The sequence below is a fragment of the Meleagris gallopavo genome, chromosome 1 (assembly GCF_000146605.3).
Source record: "Meleagris gallopavo isolate NT-WF06-2002-E0010 breed Aviagen turkey brand Nicholas breeding stock chromosome 1, Turkey_5.1, whole genome shotgun sequence".
NCBI classification, from domain to species: domain Eukaryota; kingdom Metazoa; phylum Chordata; class Aves; order Galliformes; family Phasianidae; genus Meleagris; species Meleagris gallopavo.
The window spans coordinates 23,581,657-23,594,217 of NC_015011.2; the positions used below are offsets into that span (position 1 = coordinate 23,581,657).

At 38.2% G+C, this 12,561-nt stretch overlaps 1 protein-coding gene across 1 annotated transcript in view; it reads left to right on the forward strand.

The window, feature by feature from the left end:
• The window catches only part of LOC100544585 (ankyrin repeat domain-containing protein 26-like), a 47,542-nt gene that overhangs the window by 2,397 nt on the left and 32,584 nt on the right, over nt 1-12,561 (forward strand). Inside the window, 14 exon segments of the mRNA XM_019612412.2 lie at nt 949-1,063; nt 1,311-1,484; nt 1,606-1,712; nt 2,117-2,254; nt 3,012-3,160; nt 5,850-5,900; nt 5,984-6,017; nt 6,098-6,170; nt 7,371-7,431; nt 7,804-7,866; nt 7,869-8,782; nt 9,465-9,615; nt 11,125-11,186; nt 12,101-12,203. Coding sequence (XP_019467957.1) covers nt 949-1,063; nt 1,311-1,484; nt 1,606-1,712; nt 2,117-2,254; nt 3,012-3,160; nt 5,850-5,900; nt 5,984-6,017; nt 6,098-6,170; nt 7,371-7,431; nt 7,804-7,866; nt 7,869-8,782; nt 9,465-9,615; nt 11,125-11,186; nt 12,101-12,203 — 2,195 coding nt within the window.

Consider the following 12,561-nt stretch of genomic DNA (forward strand, 5'->3'; position numbering starts at 1 on the left):
AAAAAAACACAACCTCCCTGTAGGTTCCTGAGGAATTGCAGGATTTTATTGTGTGATCTTTGAGGGAGAAAGATCCCGACTGCTTTCTAGCTCAACTCTGTCCCACAGAGCAGCAGGAACTTTGCCTTCTGCACACAGGCAAGCTTGTGCTGCTCTGCCCTGTGATTAGGAGAGAAATGCCTGCAGGTACTGTTTGGGTGACTGTGGCTTTGGATACAAGCACGCTGGTTAATTGGCATCAGACCCTTAGCAGTTCCACAGTTTGAAAAAGCCCCTTTCTTCCTGTCTTGTGTAGTAGAAACACAGCTATCCCTCCTTGAAGAGGACTTCCTCTGTGATATCCTGTTTATATCATAGTTAGAAGCATCAGGAATGTCAGATATTACTTTCTTGTAGCTGGTATAGCAGTGTTCTGCTGTCTGCTCTGCCAGATGTTGCCAGATGTTTGGTGCAAAAGTGTTCTACTAGTTGCAGTAATAACCAAACTAGCACATGATTTTTTTTTTTCTAAAAAATTCATATCTTGCATCTGTGTACAATTCTAGTGTGTGAATGATTCTGGGAGTACCTAGAGGCTTACATGCATGCCACCATAGACCTCAGATTCCCAAGCTTTAGTCTCTCTCATTGTACTATGAGTGCATTTCTGTCAGAGGCTGTGAGCAGTGCCTCATCACAGAAATGTTTATGAAAGTTCAGTTTTACAGCGGAGGAAATATTGTCTCATTAAGCAAATGCAGTGGAGGGTTGTTCCTAGCCAGCCTCGGGGTTTGGGTATACAGCTGTTGTTACTGGTAATGGATTAAGCTTGTTGTTTGTTTATTTTATTTTATTATGTTTATTTTGGGAGGTAACTGGGATGGAGAAATGAAATTTGCCCTATCCATGTACCACAGAGTGAAATGATTTATTTAGCTGTCAGTTTCAATTTACACATTTAATTTTTAGGACACCACTGCATCTTGCTTGTGCAAATGGACATGCGGATGTCGTTACGTTTCTAGTAGAAAACAAGTGTAAGCTAAATGTTTTTGACAGTGATAACAGATCACCACTGATGAAGGTAAGTAGAACATGTTATGCCGCTGCAAGTAGGAATTATTGATTATGTACTAAATGGTGGATGTCTTTCTAGATTCTTTACAAAAATCTGTGTAGAAACATGCAAGCTATAACCGATGTGGGCTGGGTGTATGCTAGCTCATCTCAGAAGATGCTTTTATATTCCAGGAGTGGGAAGTTGTAGTAGTTGTGACACAATGAAATATGACTGCTGGAAATTTTACTTTTTTTGTGTGCGTTGTTTTCAGGCAGTACAATGCCAGCAAGAAAAATGTGTGGTAATCCTGCTAGAGCACGGTGCTGATCCGAACCTGGGAGATGCTAGCGGCAACACTGCCCTTCACCTGGCTGCTGTAGCTCCTAACACATTTCTGGCGGGGATATTAATTGAGCACAATGCCCATATTGATGCTCAGAATAAGGTACATTTTGAGATTTGTTAGGAAAGAAAAAGTTCTTTTAAAAAGTTGCATTGATATTTTTATTGAAGACTTTTTGTTTGTTTCTTTTGATTTTTAACTTGAATTATTTCTGTCCTTTCAGGATGGATGTACTCCCCTTACTCTTGCTGTCTCTGAACATCATGATGAGATGGTAGAGTTCCTCCTTAAAAAAGGAGCTGACGTTCATGCTCGAGATCTGTGTGAGAGGTGAGGAAATGATCTAAACTCTCCAGGTTAACTTACTTGTCTTCAGTTTGGACTGATGAGAGGGATGGGAATGAGCACTGAAGTAGAAAGACGCAGAGAAGAGTTTCTTGCAGGTCTTGTGTAATGCATCATTGCATGTTTTCTGCATTGAGAACTGCAAGAAAGCATTGTTTATGATAGCCACTGTGGCAGGAAATTTGCCATTGTGCCAGCAACATTGCTGCTATGCCATAGAGAGTTTTTCAAATTGACGCATAGTTTGTATGCAAGTGTTGTTAATGTATAAACTTTTTCTTCAGTTCATAAAGTGATTTTGTTTTTCTTTGAGTGAGCAAATGGGAATTAAAATAATTATAATCTCTGACTAAAATTATATATTTTGTCTTCTATTTTGGATGCTGCAGAACCCCACTTATGACTGCTGCTTCCGGTGGGGAGCTTAAGTTGGTAAAAGTTCTTCTTCGCTATGGTGCTGATCTTTCCCATAAAGACACTAATGGATGGACAGCTGAGGATTATGCTATTATTCATGGATATGTTAGGTAAACTTCTAAATTTATTGCCACGTTTTCAGTTATCAGTATTGAGTTTGGAACTTTTCGATAACAGCTCTAAGATTTAATGGTGTGTTGAGACCTATCTTGAAGATGTGTTCATTGACATCTTCTCACATATATTGTCCATATGTCTGGTGTCATTTTGAAAGTTGAGGAAAGCTTCTGCTCAAAATTCTCTGTAAGATTTCAAGTGTTTGTTGCTAAGCTCATGTCCGCCTAGTATACACTATTAAAATGTAGCCCACAGACACAGAGGTTCAACTTGAAAAACTGAAATGTTTGTAAACTCTCTCAAAACAGAACCATTGTTATTACTGTCTTCAATTTCACTGACCGGGAACCACCTACATTTTGTTTCAGAAGAGATCTAGCTGTAATCTCTTCTGTTAAATTACTAAGCAGTTTTACTACTCCTATGCATAAGCATTTTACCCATGGGTGTTCATTCATAAAAGTGCTTGTATTTGTAAAAACTGGACTGCAAAAGGGTGCCAGGCAGTACTCTTAACTTAATAACTTCATAGATCTGGATGTGCATCAATAGAATAGATGTGTGTGGAATATCTGAGTATGTTACAGTCATGCAATACGTAGAGTATGTTACCCTTGGTGAATATACAAATTGTTTTGGCTATGGATATGTCCAGGATGGATAATATGAGGCTTTTATTATTCCATTAAGTGTTGTATACAGCTATGGATTATTTTTTCCAAATGCATTTCACCTTTTTTCTGTCTATAGTCTTAGTAAACAACTGGCAGAATATGCAGATTGGGAGAACACAGGGGAAGCTTCTGCAGGTGCTTCCCGAGGCATCCCAGTGCCGATGACTCCTCACAAGGCAAGAGCTGCTGGCTTTACATTTGGTGCACCTGCTGTGGACAGAGGAGGTAGGATACTTAACTGTGGTAGAGCTAGTGGGAAAAATCATGGTGGCCTCTTCCTTAAGTTGGTTTTTTTTTTAAGTTTACTGTGCTCAGTATGGACTTCAGCGGAAGCGTCAGGTGGACTGTCGCAAAAGTATTATGAATGTGCTTGCTTGCTGCTAGTTTGCAGTGCATCTCAACAGGCTTTGAGGACAGTTGTGATTTGTGTGCATTACATCCACTTGCTCATACACTTGTCGCCTTCAGCCCACCAAGTTGCCCATTTATTTAAGTTTTCCTTTTAGGAAGGGGGAGGAGGGAAGACAGGGAACGAACTAGGTTAGAGTGGCCTTGTTTTTTGGTGTGCAATTTTACTTAGAGATGCTCATTCAGATTGTTGTTCAGAATAATCCAATTCTAAAAGCTGTAGTTTCATCCCAAATAGTTGTTTTATCTTTTATAGCAGTGAAGTAGCAGGTGAATTGCAAGGAGACGCATGTTTTGTTGTTTACCACTGGATTTCTGTCATTTTGTTTAAATAATTTCACTTGTACTAAACTCCTTTTAGAGAGTCACATAATTTCTCACCTTCAGTTACAATTGCTTTTGTTTACACTGTGGGACATTAACAAAAATTGTATTGGAAAAGTAACTTAATTAGCATCAATAGTGCAGTGTTTGTATGTAGTGTATCTTCTTGGACATGGTTAGATTTCTAAGAAAAATTTCCAATTTCTTCATCTTCAATTAGTTTTATTTAAAAAAAAAAAAAAGGACCTTGTGATCCAGAAAAACTGTTACATTTTCTCATTGACTTGTAATTAAAAGAAAGAATGAGTTTGTAAAATCCAGGCAGTGTTTATAAGCTAACATTGCCCTAAGGGATTCTTAGAAAATTGCTACTTCAACATGAATGAAATTGTTTGTCTTGCAATTTACATTTCAGGCTCTAACATAGGAGGTTTTGGTTGTTCCTCATTTTTAAGGGTTTTGTGTCAGAATCACGTGTCAGATGGGCAGCAGACTGTTCAAACACAATTCATTACTTTTTTATTATAAACAAATTATATGAACAAAGAATACATGGCATATTTTTTCTTCCCGGACTTATTTTAGATTTTTAGACCCAAGTGATACTGCCTTTGACTTAAGAGCAGTTGCTTTGAACTAGACAATGGTTGGAAAAGTTTCTTCGTAGGTTGGTTTTGAAGTTTTGTTTTCTTGTTTTTCAGTGGGGCTCGATACAGTTGGTTTAATCATTGAAATCTGTTTTCACTCAAATCCCACTTAGTTGCTACCTTCTGTGCACGTAGATAGTTGCTTTAGTACCCCATTGTAAGCCTTAACAGACCTGGGTTATTTTAAAATATGTGACTTGAAGGATTCTTCTTCTGAGGATAGATTTGGACTAGATATCAGGAAGAAATTCTTTCCTGTGAGGGTGGTGAGACACTGGAACAGGTTACCCAGAGAGGTTGAGAATGCTCCCTCCCTGGAAGCATTCAAGGCCAGGCTGGATGGGGCTTTGAGCATCCTGGTCTAGAGGGAGGTGTCCCTGCCTGTAGCAGGGGGTTGGAACTAGATGATCTTAAAGGTCCTTTCCAACCTAAACCATTCTATGATTCACCTTATGCTCATTCTCTTAAAGGTGACACCAGCAGAGCAGTGGGAGGGCACAGAAAGAAAGTTTAGTAGCGTAGTAGAAACAGTATTGGAATTAACTCTGCAGTCTCTGGCTTGCATCCACACCCTGCATCATGAGAGTCATTTTAATACACCACAGTAACAGTCTTCAAAGTGTCCTTTAGAGGAGAAGCCAGGATGCTGAGACAGAGACCAGAGAAATATCCACTTTAGAATTCTTTTATTTTCTTTTGCTCTCCTCTATTATTTTTCTGCAATTTAAAATTTTGACCTTATTCTTTCTGCTACTTCTGTACTTTCTAATTAGAAGAGAAGATTGTGAAGAATGTTGAACAGGTCAGCATTTTTTAACAAGTTTGCTCATGATTATTTGGATGTCAGAACATGAGCCTTTGTATCAGTCACAGACAAACTGGCTTCCAGAACATATTGAATGACTGACCTCTTAGATTTTAAGTAGGAATTTATTTTTGAGAAATATAATAGTTGTGCAATTCTTATTTCTAGTATGTCTACGGTGACAGTATTTTTAGCCACTGCAGCACATACTAGTGTATTGTTCCTTCAGTGTTTCCCCAAGTCATTCGAGAAATTGTCTCAGCATTATAAAGCTCTTACAGAAGTGAATCAGCACTCCTGTGTGATTTATATACCCTGAGGTCAGGTGAAACTTTTCCTATACTCCCTCTTAAGGAAACGGAGAAAAGCCAGAGGGGACGAGAAACCGTTTAACTGTTTCTTAAGCGTATGTTTCTGGCAGTAGCTGTTTTTCCACATCATTGCTTGTACATGTGACAAAATCAGTAGAAGTAGGACAACCTTCTGCTCTAGAGAAATGTAACAGCTTTATTGTGAAAGAATTTGATGTAGGGATAGTGTTCCACGGCTTCTCTTTTGAAGCACAGATGTATATGTGTACACAAATGCATGTGATATTCACAGTGTATTCTCCCAGTGCTGTAGCTTTGTCTGTGTGCTTTTTGTGTTTTCCAAACTTCTGAGATTCTACATTTATTCTGATGTCATTGTTTCATCTGTCCTTTCCATGCCTTTCCCTTAATGGATGTAGGAATGCAGCAGTCTCCTAAGCAGACACCAAGAACAGGAGAATCAAGGAAAGGTATTCTGCACAGTAGTATTTTAAATACTAAATATGGCTTGTGATGCACAAATACTTACTTACAATTACTTATATTTGAACAGCAATAGATGACTTTTCCCATGGAGACTCAATAAGGTGAGGCTTTTAAAAATACCAAACTCTTACTTGAGGAATTATTTGAGAGAACCAGTATTTATTTTGCTTTGTTTTTGAAGAAGTTCTGAAAAAGAGGGCAGTAATGACAGTTGGCATACTTCTGAGGAAGAAGAACTGGATTTTACACCCAAGGTACGGTGCCTTTACAGGTAAATGGTTGTGTAAAATAAGTGATTTGAAGGTAATTTTCTCTGAGATAGAAAGAAGCTGCTTTTCCAGCCATTTCATTCTTTATTCTCCTAAAAAGGAGTCATTTCCCAACCTTTCTTGTGCTATGAGTTTTTCCTAAAAACTTGTAGCTTTGGCAGAACATGCAGTAGATTTGTGGTTTAGGGCAAAGGAGCAGTAGATATTAAGATAAACTACCACGTTGTATTAGTTGTTCACTCAGTGAGATTTGCAAATCCTAGGAGTTGATAAGTTAATAAATAACCTGTTCTGTTCTCTTTCTAACTTTGCTATTGTTTCCCCTAATTTACATGATAGAATTCTAACTGATAATGAAAAAGAACATTTATTTATCAAAATCTAGTGAAATTGTTCATCACCTGGTTCGCTTTCTTTCCTCACTAGGTTGCTTGAGTTGCTCAAATAAGTATTTTTTCTTTCTTTTTTCCTTCTTCTGTGAGATGGCATTCCATGCTTGTATACAATCTCACACTGCATGATTTCCTTCATTTTTTGAATACTTGGATTTTACTCTTTCTAAGTTCCATGTGCTTATCCTACTGTTTTTATAAATGTTCTGAAGGATTACCAATTTTTTCAGTCATGTCTGGAGTGTTTAGTATGTTGCACTGGGATTCTGCAGTGATTAGGAATTTTAGTTTGGTAGTTCAGCACACTCTGTAATGCTGGAGATGCAAAGATGTGTACTTTTAAACATTGTTTCATTTTCTTGCACTGATTTAAGAGAAATTAATGCATATTTCTAGCATTATTTTGATATTTGCGGATCTTTCACTAGGTGGAGTTGTATTAACTAATTAAGGAACTTCAGTAGATACTTGAGTTGTGGACACTTACAAGTAAGCAGCCAGACACTGCAATCCCAAGTGTAGTTGTATTTTACCTATGGATTAAAAACCATTTTTGTTAGAATTGTTATCCATCTATAGATAGTTGTGAATAGTCACTGACTTGTACGCAAGAGGAATGTTTGTGTAATTAAAATTGAAGGATCTAGCAAGCATCTAAGTCCTCTCAAAAGGGGACAGCCCGGTTGTATTTACTGTTCAAGATTTGATGTAAGTAAGGGATGTGTTTAAAAACAAACAAGCAAACAAAAATAGATCAAATAATTCTTATTTTAAAATGTTTTTTTATTTACAGAAGCCACAGAAGCCAAACTTGACAATGTTAATGAATGTTTCCCAGAAGTTCAGGAATACAGGTAAGTTATTTGGAAAAGACTTCATGATACAATGACATACAAAAGTAAACTTGCTAAGTAATCTCATTTGGGTTTGGTTTGTTTTGTTTTGTTTTGTTTCACTTGACTACAGTAATTGAGGAAAATAGTGTTATGAGAACAGAGCACATGGTCATTTCAGAGTAAAATAAGTCAGATAATAAAAATATCTGATATACTGAGTCCCTTCCTAAGCCTTTGTGTCTGATCTGTCCTTCCCCCATCCTGCCCTTACCTGGCTTTTCCATACAGTCCCAGATGACTCCTCTCCTGTGTTTTAAATGGGTAAATGCCTGTTGCTATTTATATAACCCATTTGATTCATATTCCTTTTTACTTTTCTCATGCTTTAAGGTGGTGGTGATTGTTCTAGAACTGAAAGTCCTAAGTCACAGAAGAAAAGCCTTAAACAAAAAAAACAAGAGATGCAAACCTGGACAGAGGAGAATGTGGAGAGTTGTTGAATGAAGATATCTCAGATTCAAGCAGCCTTGAGGAAGATGAATTGGAGGAAGAGGAAGAAGACGAAAATGATGATGGAGATGACAATGAGGAGGAGGAAGAAGAGGAAGATCTTACTCAAGATGAAAAGGAGGAAGGAGATCTGGAAGATGAAGAAACTCAATCTAATGAAATAATGGAAGAAGAGCAGAGAGGTAAAATAGAACCGAAAGAAGAAATTAATCAGAAATTGGGGTATCTTACTAATGTTAAGAATGAAGGGGATGCACAATGTGGAGCTGGAAGTGTCTCCAGTGATTATCAGAAAATATGTAAAAAAATTGATGAAAAGATGGAGGAATCTGTTGATACTCCTGTGTCTTTTATAGATGGATATTATGAAAGGTTGCAAGAGAATATAACAGCCATGTCTCCAAAGAGAATGAATAATGAAGTATCTTACGAGTCAGTACCAAAACAAGCTGTCCTTCAAAATTTAAATAATTTGCAAGATAAACAAGAAAGCTGCAAGAAGAAAAGCATAATGCAGGAGATGTTTCACAGAAATACAACCTCTTCTTTTGCAGACACTGAAATGACAGTCTTGAAAAAAGGGATACCTCAGCCTCTCTCAAATAGTGGTGATCTTCAGGAGGAAAAGTTAAGTTTCAGTGATGGCCTCAAAAGTAGTAGTAATTCTTGGTCAGCAGCGGGAAGCTTAAAGCTTGAAAATCAAAGACCAAGCTCTGTCACAGATGATGAAGATGCTGAAGAAGAGCAGTATAAAGAAGTAGATAATAAATTGCATGAAGCACGGAAACAAGAAAGTGAAAACCTGTGTCTAGATAGATGTGAGGAAAATCTAAGGACAGCATTTTCTTCAAGCACAAAAGTAAGTGTGGAGGGATGATTCAATTGCAAGGGTTTATTAAGGGTAATTCATATGCAACAGTAAACTGTATTCCTGTTAATGCTTACCATGTATCCACATTTCTGTCATCATATTTTGATACTAAAGATATCTTACTTGTAGCCAAAGTCATTTCTTACATTTAAGAGTAGGATCAGACATTATTTTCAATATTTTTAATATGTGATTGCAGAGTTTTTGAAGGAGAAAGACAGGATTCTTTCTGGAATCTGTGGACTTTCTAATACATAAAACTGAGAGAATGGATAATATCTGTTAAAAGTTGCTGCCATCTAGTACAATTAATGGCATAATGACTGCAACTTAGGAAACAAAAGGAAGTTTTGAATGAAATTGAGGGCAGGAAGCTAGTGAAATTGTGAGCTAAGTAGGCAGAAAAAGGAATGACTTCTGAATAATATAAATGAAACTGGAATTAGACTGTCACAAGGAAGTGCTTCTCAGGGGCTCTCAGGGGTGAGGTTTACAACATGAGGCATTGCTGTTTAATCATGCAGATTCCCACTGAAAAATTGAAGGCCTTTAGAAACCTTGTTGCGCTTTGCTTCATTTTCTTACTCATGAAAAGTGTTTTCCAAGTTGTTCATGTGTGGTGAAGAAGATACTGGTTTGTTCTTTCCAGCTGTTTTTGTCAATCTTTTAGGAAGAGTCGCCTAAATGGGAAGAAGAGGAAGAACAGGAGAAGGAAGATACTGGTGGGAAGCTGCGAACTGTAGTTTTTGATGGTGTGAAAAATTCTGTTTGTAGTAATAACCATCAAGTCCATAATGAAGAAGACGCTGCTAATGAGAGAAGTGAGTTTAATTAAATATTGATTCTGATTGTTCCTGTGTAAGTATTAATGCTCCGTAAATGAAGTAAAATGATGATTACCCTTGAAGATGATGAACTTTCGTGTTACCTGTGAACCCTAGCCTGCAATGGGAGAGAAGGTTTGCAGCTTTTGTTCCTTTTTGTTCATTCTTAGAAATCACAAATTGTGGTGCTGGATTCCAAATGATTATGCATGAAGCAAGTTCCTTTCTTAATTTTGTTGTTGTGTTCTCCTTGAAGTGGTCTGAACAAAACAAACAGGTAGTCTAGTGTGTCTTGTGTGTGACAGTAGTGTTTCCCTTTCTGGTGGGTACTATCAGATTGAAAAGCTCTGTTTTTTTCAGGGCTTCAGCAAAGAACAGAGTTGAGTCAAATTGTGAGAAAACTCTTCCAGTGCTTCACCTTGTTCAGTTTTAAAATATGGAAGGTCTCTTCCATGCTACTCCTTTGTGTGCTTGAGAGCATGACCAGCTCAGAGAGAGTTGGGTGCTTGGGTACTCACCTCAGGGTCTCAGACCAGGGGAAGATACTATTTCCATTCTTTGTCTCCAGAGCATAGCTTGCTGCAGTAGATGTTTTCAGAGCATGTGTAGCTATTGGTCAGATGTACAGAGAATCTGGCAGAAGCACTGAGGATACATGCTCTTCTCTCTTTGCACATTTTCCCCTAAGCATGCATTTGGCAAAGCATAGATAGTCAGCGCCCAGGCTGGAATCGACAGTTATGGTTTTCCAGAGTGGACACTATCACTATTGTCTGGCTCATTCCTGCACATTTTCCATGCTTTTCTTGTGAGTGAATCCTGAGTTTGTTTTACATAATTGAGTAGCTGAAATCAGAGAAATGAATGTGATCTGTTCTGGACAGGAGTTCGGTGGTGAGAAGAGACTGGACTGTTAAGTGATAAGATGGAAAACGCAGTTGTCTGGGCTAAGTGTTGGAACTGTGAGCTCCTATTCCACTTTTAAATGTCCGTCCTTAAGTATCTGCCTTCTCAGAAGGTGCAGAGTAATGAATCTTAGTCAGGGGAGATCTCGCTTGATAGCACTAAGCAAGGACCAATGTGTGTTGGCAGCTTCCTCTTAGTGTGAGGGTATTTTGCATCTTGCTTTTATGGTATGTCTTGTACAGTGGAAAGTGATAGTAAATGCCAGATGATGGAGGTGTAGGCTAGAGGGAAGATGACTCAAGCTCTGCATATGCTGAAACTGAAGCATGCTGGATTTCCTCCTGAACATTGTCTAAACATGAAGGACATAGCCATTCAGCTGTCATGCTTAGGCATCTTTTGCTGGAAAAGAGATGAAGAGAAGTAAAGAGAATACTATGATGTGACTGGGTGTAAAGTTGCCCTTGAATGTAACTCATTTCTTGATTTGTCCTCTGCTGTAGAACTGTTACTCATCTTTCAGATCCTATGTTTGACTGATGGAGGATAAAAGTGGAGTGCAGTAAATTCTCGGTGTCTCTCTTTGTCCATTCTTTATAGGTGCCCTGCTAGTAGCAGGAGCAGAGCAAGAGGAAGAGTCTGAATCTCCCTGGGATTCTGAGGTACTTTCTGTGAAATGTGCATCTCCCCCATCTGGGGAAGAGTCAGATGAAAACTATATGTGAGCTTGCCTTCAAATTGAGCCCTATTTACCTCACGTTGCTGTTGCTCTATGTCAGTAACTGAGGGTCCTTGAAATACTTTGAGTGTAGGTTCTCTGTTCAGTTAGTACTGGGACAAAGATAGGTCAGGCTACTTACATAGGCATCCTGGCTGCTGGCTTTTGAGTTGGTTTTCTAGCATGGTGTTCATACAGCACAGTTTATTGCTGCTTAGAAGTTTAGGAGATTCTCAAGGTGGCTTGTGTGAGGATTAGTATTTTCCACAATACAGCTCTGTTCTGCTGATCCAGTCAAAGTTAAATGGTTGCCCCTAGGATGAGCAACCTAGACATTTAGATTTTTCTGTATAGACCTCTGTCTTCTGTAGATAGACTTGATCCATTTTTCAAAATCGTGTTCAACACAGACACCAAGTGTGCTGGCTGTGTTTATCCATTCTGTCTGATAACTCACAAGATGAGAGTGAGCAGGGTCTGTAGCTAATTCCCCTCTAGCTTTTGTTGTGGGGGAAAAAAACTCATCCCCCACCCCTTTCTTAAAAATACAAGATCCACTGTGGGATATGTGCCCCAGGAACATAAGCTCAAACTGGAATGTCAGGCACAAATTTGGTGCAAATGTTGGATCAACACAGAGCTGCAGCTACTTCTTCGTAATCAACATCTTGATTTCCCATGTTCATTTTTGTGGCTGTCCAGTTTGCCAGCCTTTATCAACATTACGGAATTGTTTAGATGACTTGTGAGGATTTTTTTTGCCCTTTTATTAGAGATACATAAACCTTTGATGCATTTGATTTAAAAAAAAAAAAAAGTTTAGTACTAGTTCTCATGCATGTATTTTGGATTGTACAGACACATTCTGGAAGTCCAAGGAAAGTATCACCTGATGTGTTGCTCCCAGCTGCAGATGAACATGGGGTATGCTTGCAGAGTATTTCAGGGGAGCTCAACAATGGTAACTTTTTCATAGATTGGATTTGTCTCTGTTTATAGACAAGTGAACTTTTTCTAGTGTTTTCCTTAGGAGCCCTGTTGTGCTGTGGTTATGTGCTATAGCAATGAAGAAGTGCTTGGCTATTGTTAATTAACACCAGTTAACACTGCACTTGCTTGTGTGTTTGATTAGTCAAGGAAGTTCTTGTGTTCATTATGTGTGGTTTTTGGACATCTATGTTGTTTGGGTTTTTTTGCTTTAACTTGTTGCTTAATGTGGTAAGAGTGGTATCTGGTTTAAGATTTACCTGTCTGAAGATTCAGACATTCCTGGATAATCAGCAGAAGAAAAATATCATGTGGTTAAGCTTTTTTTTTTT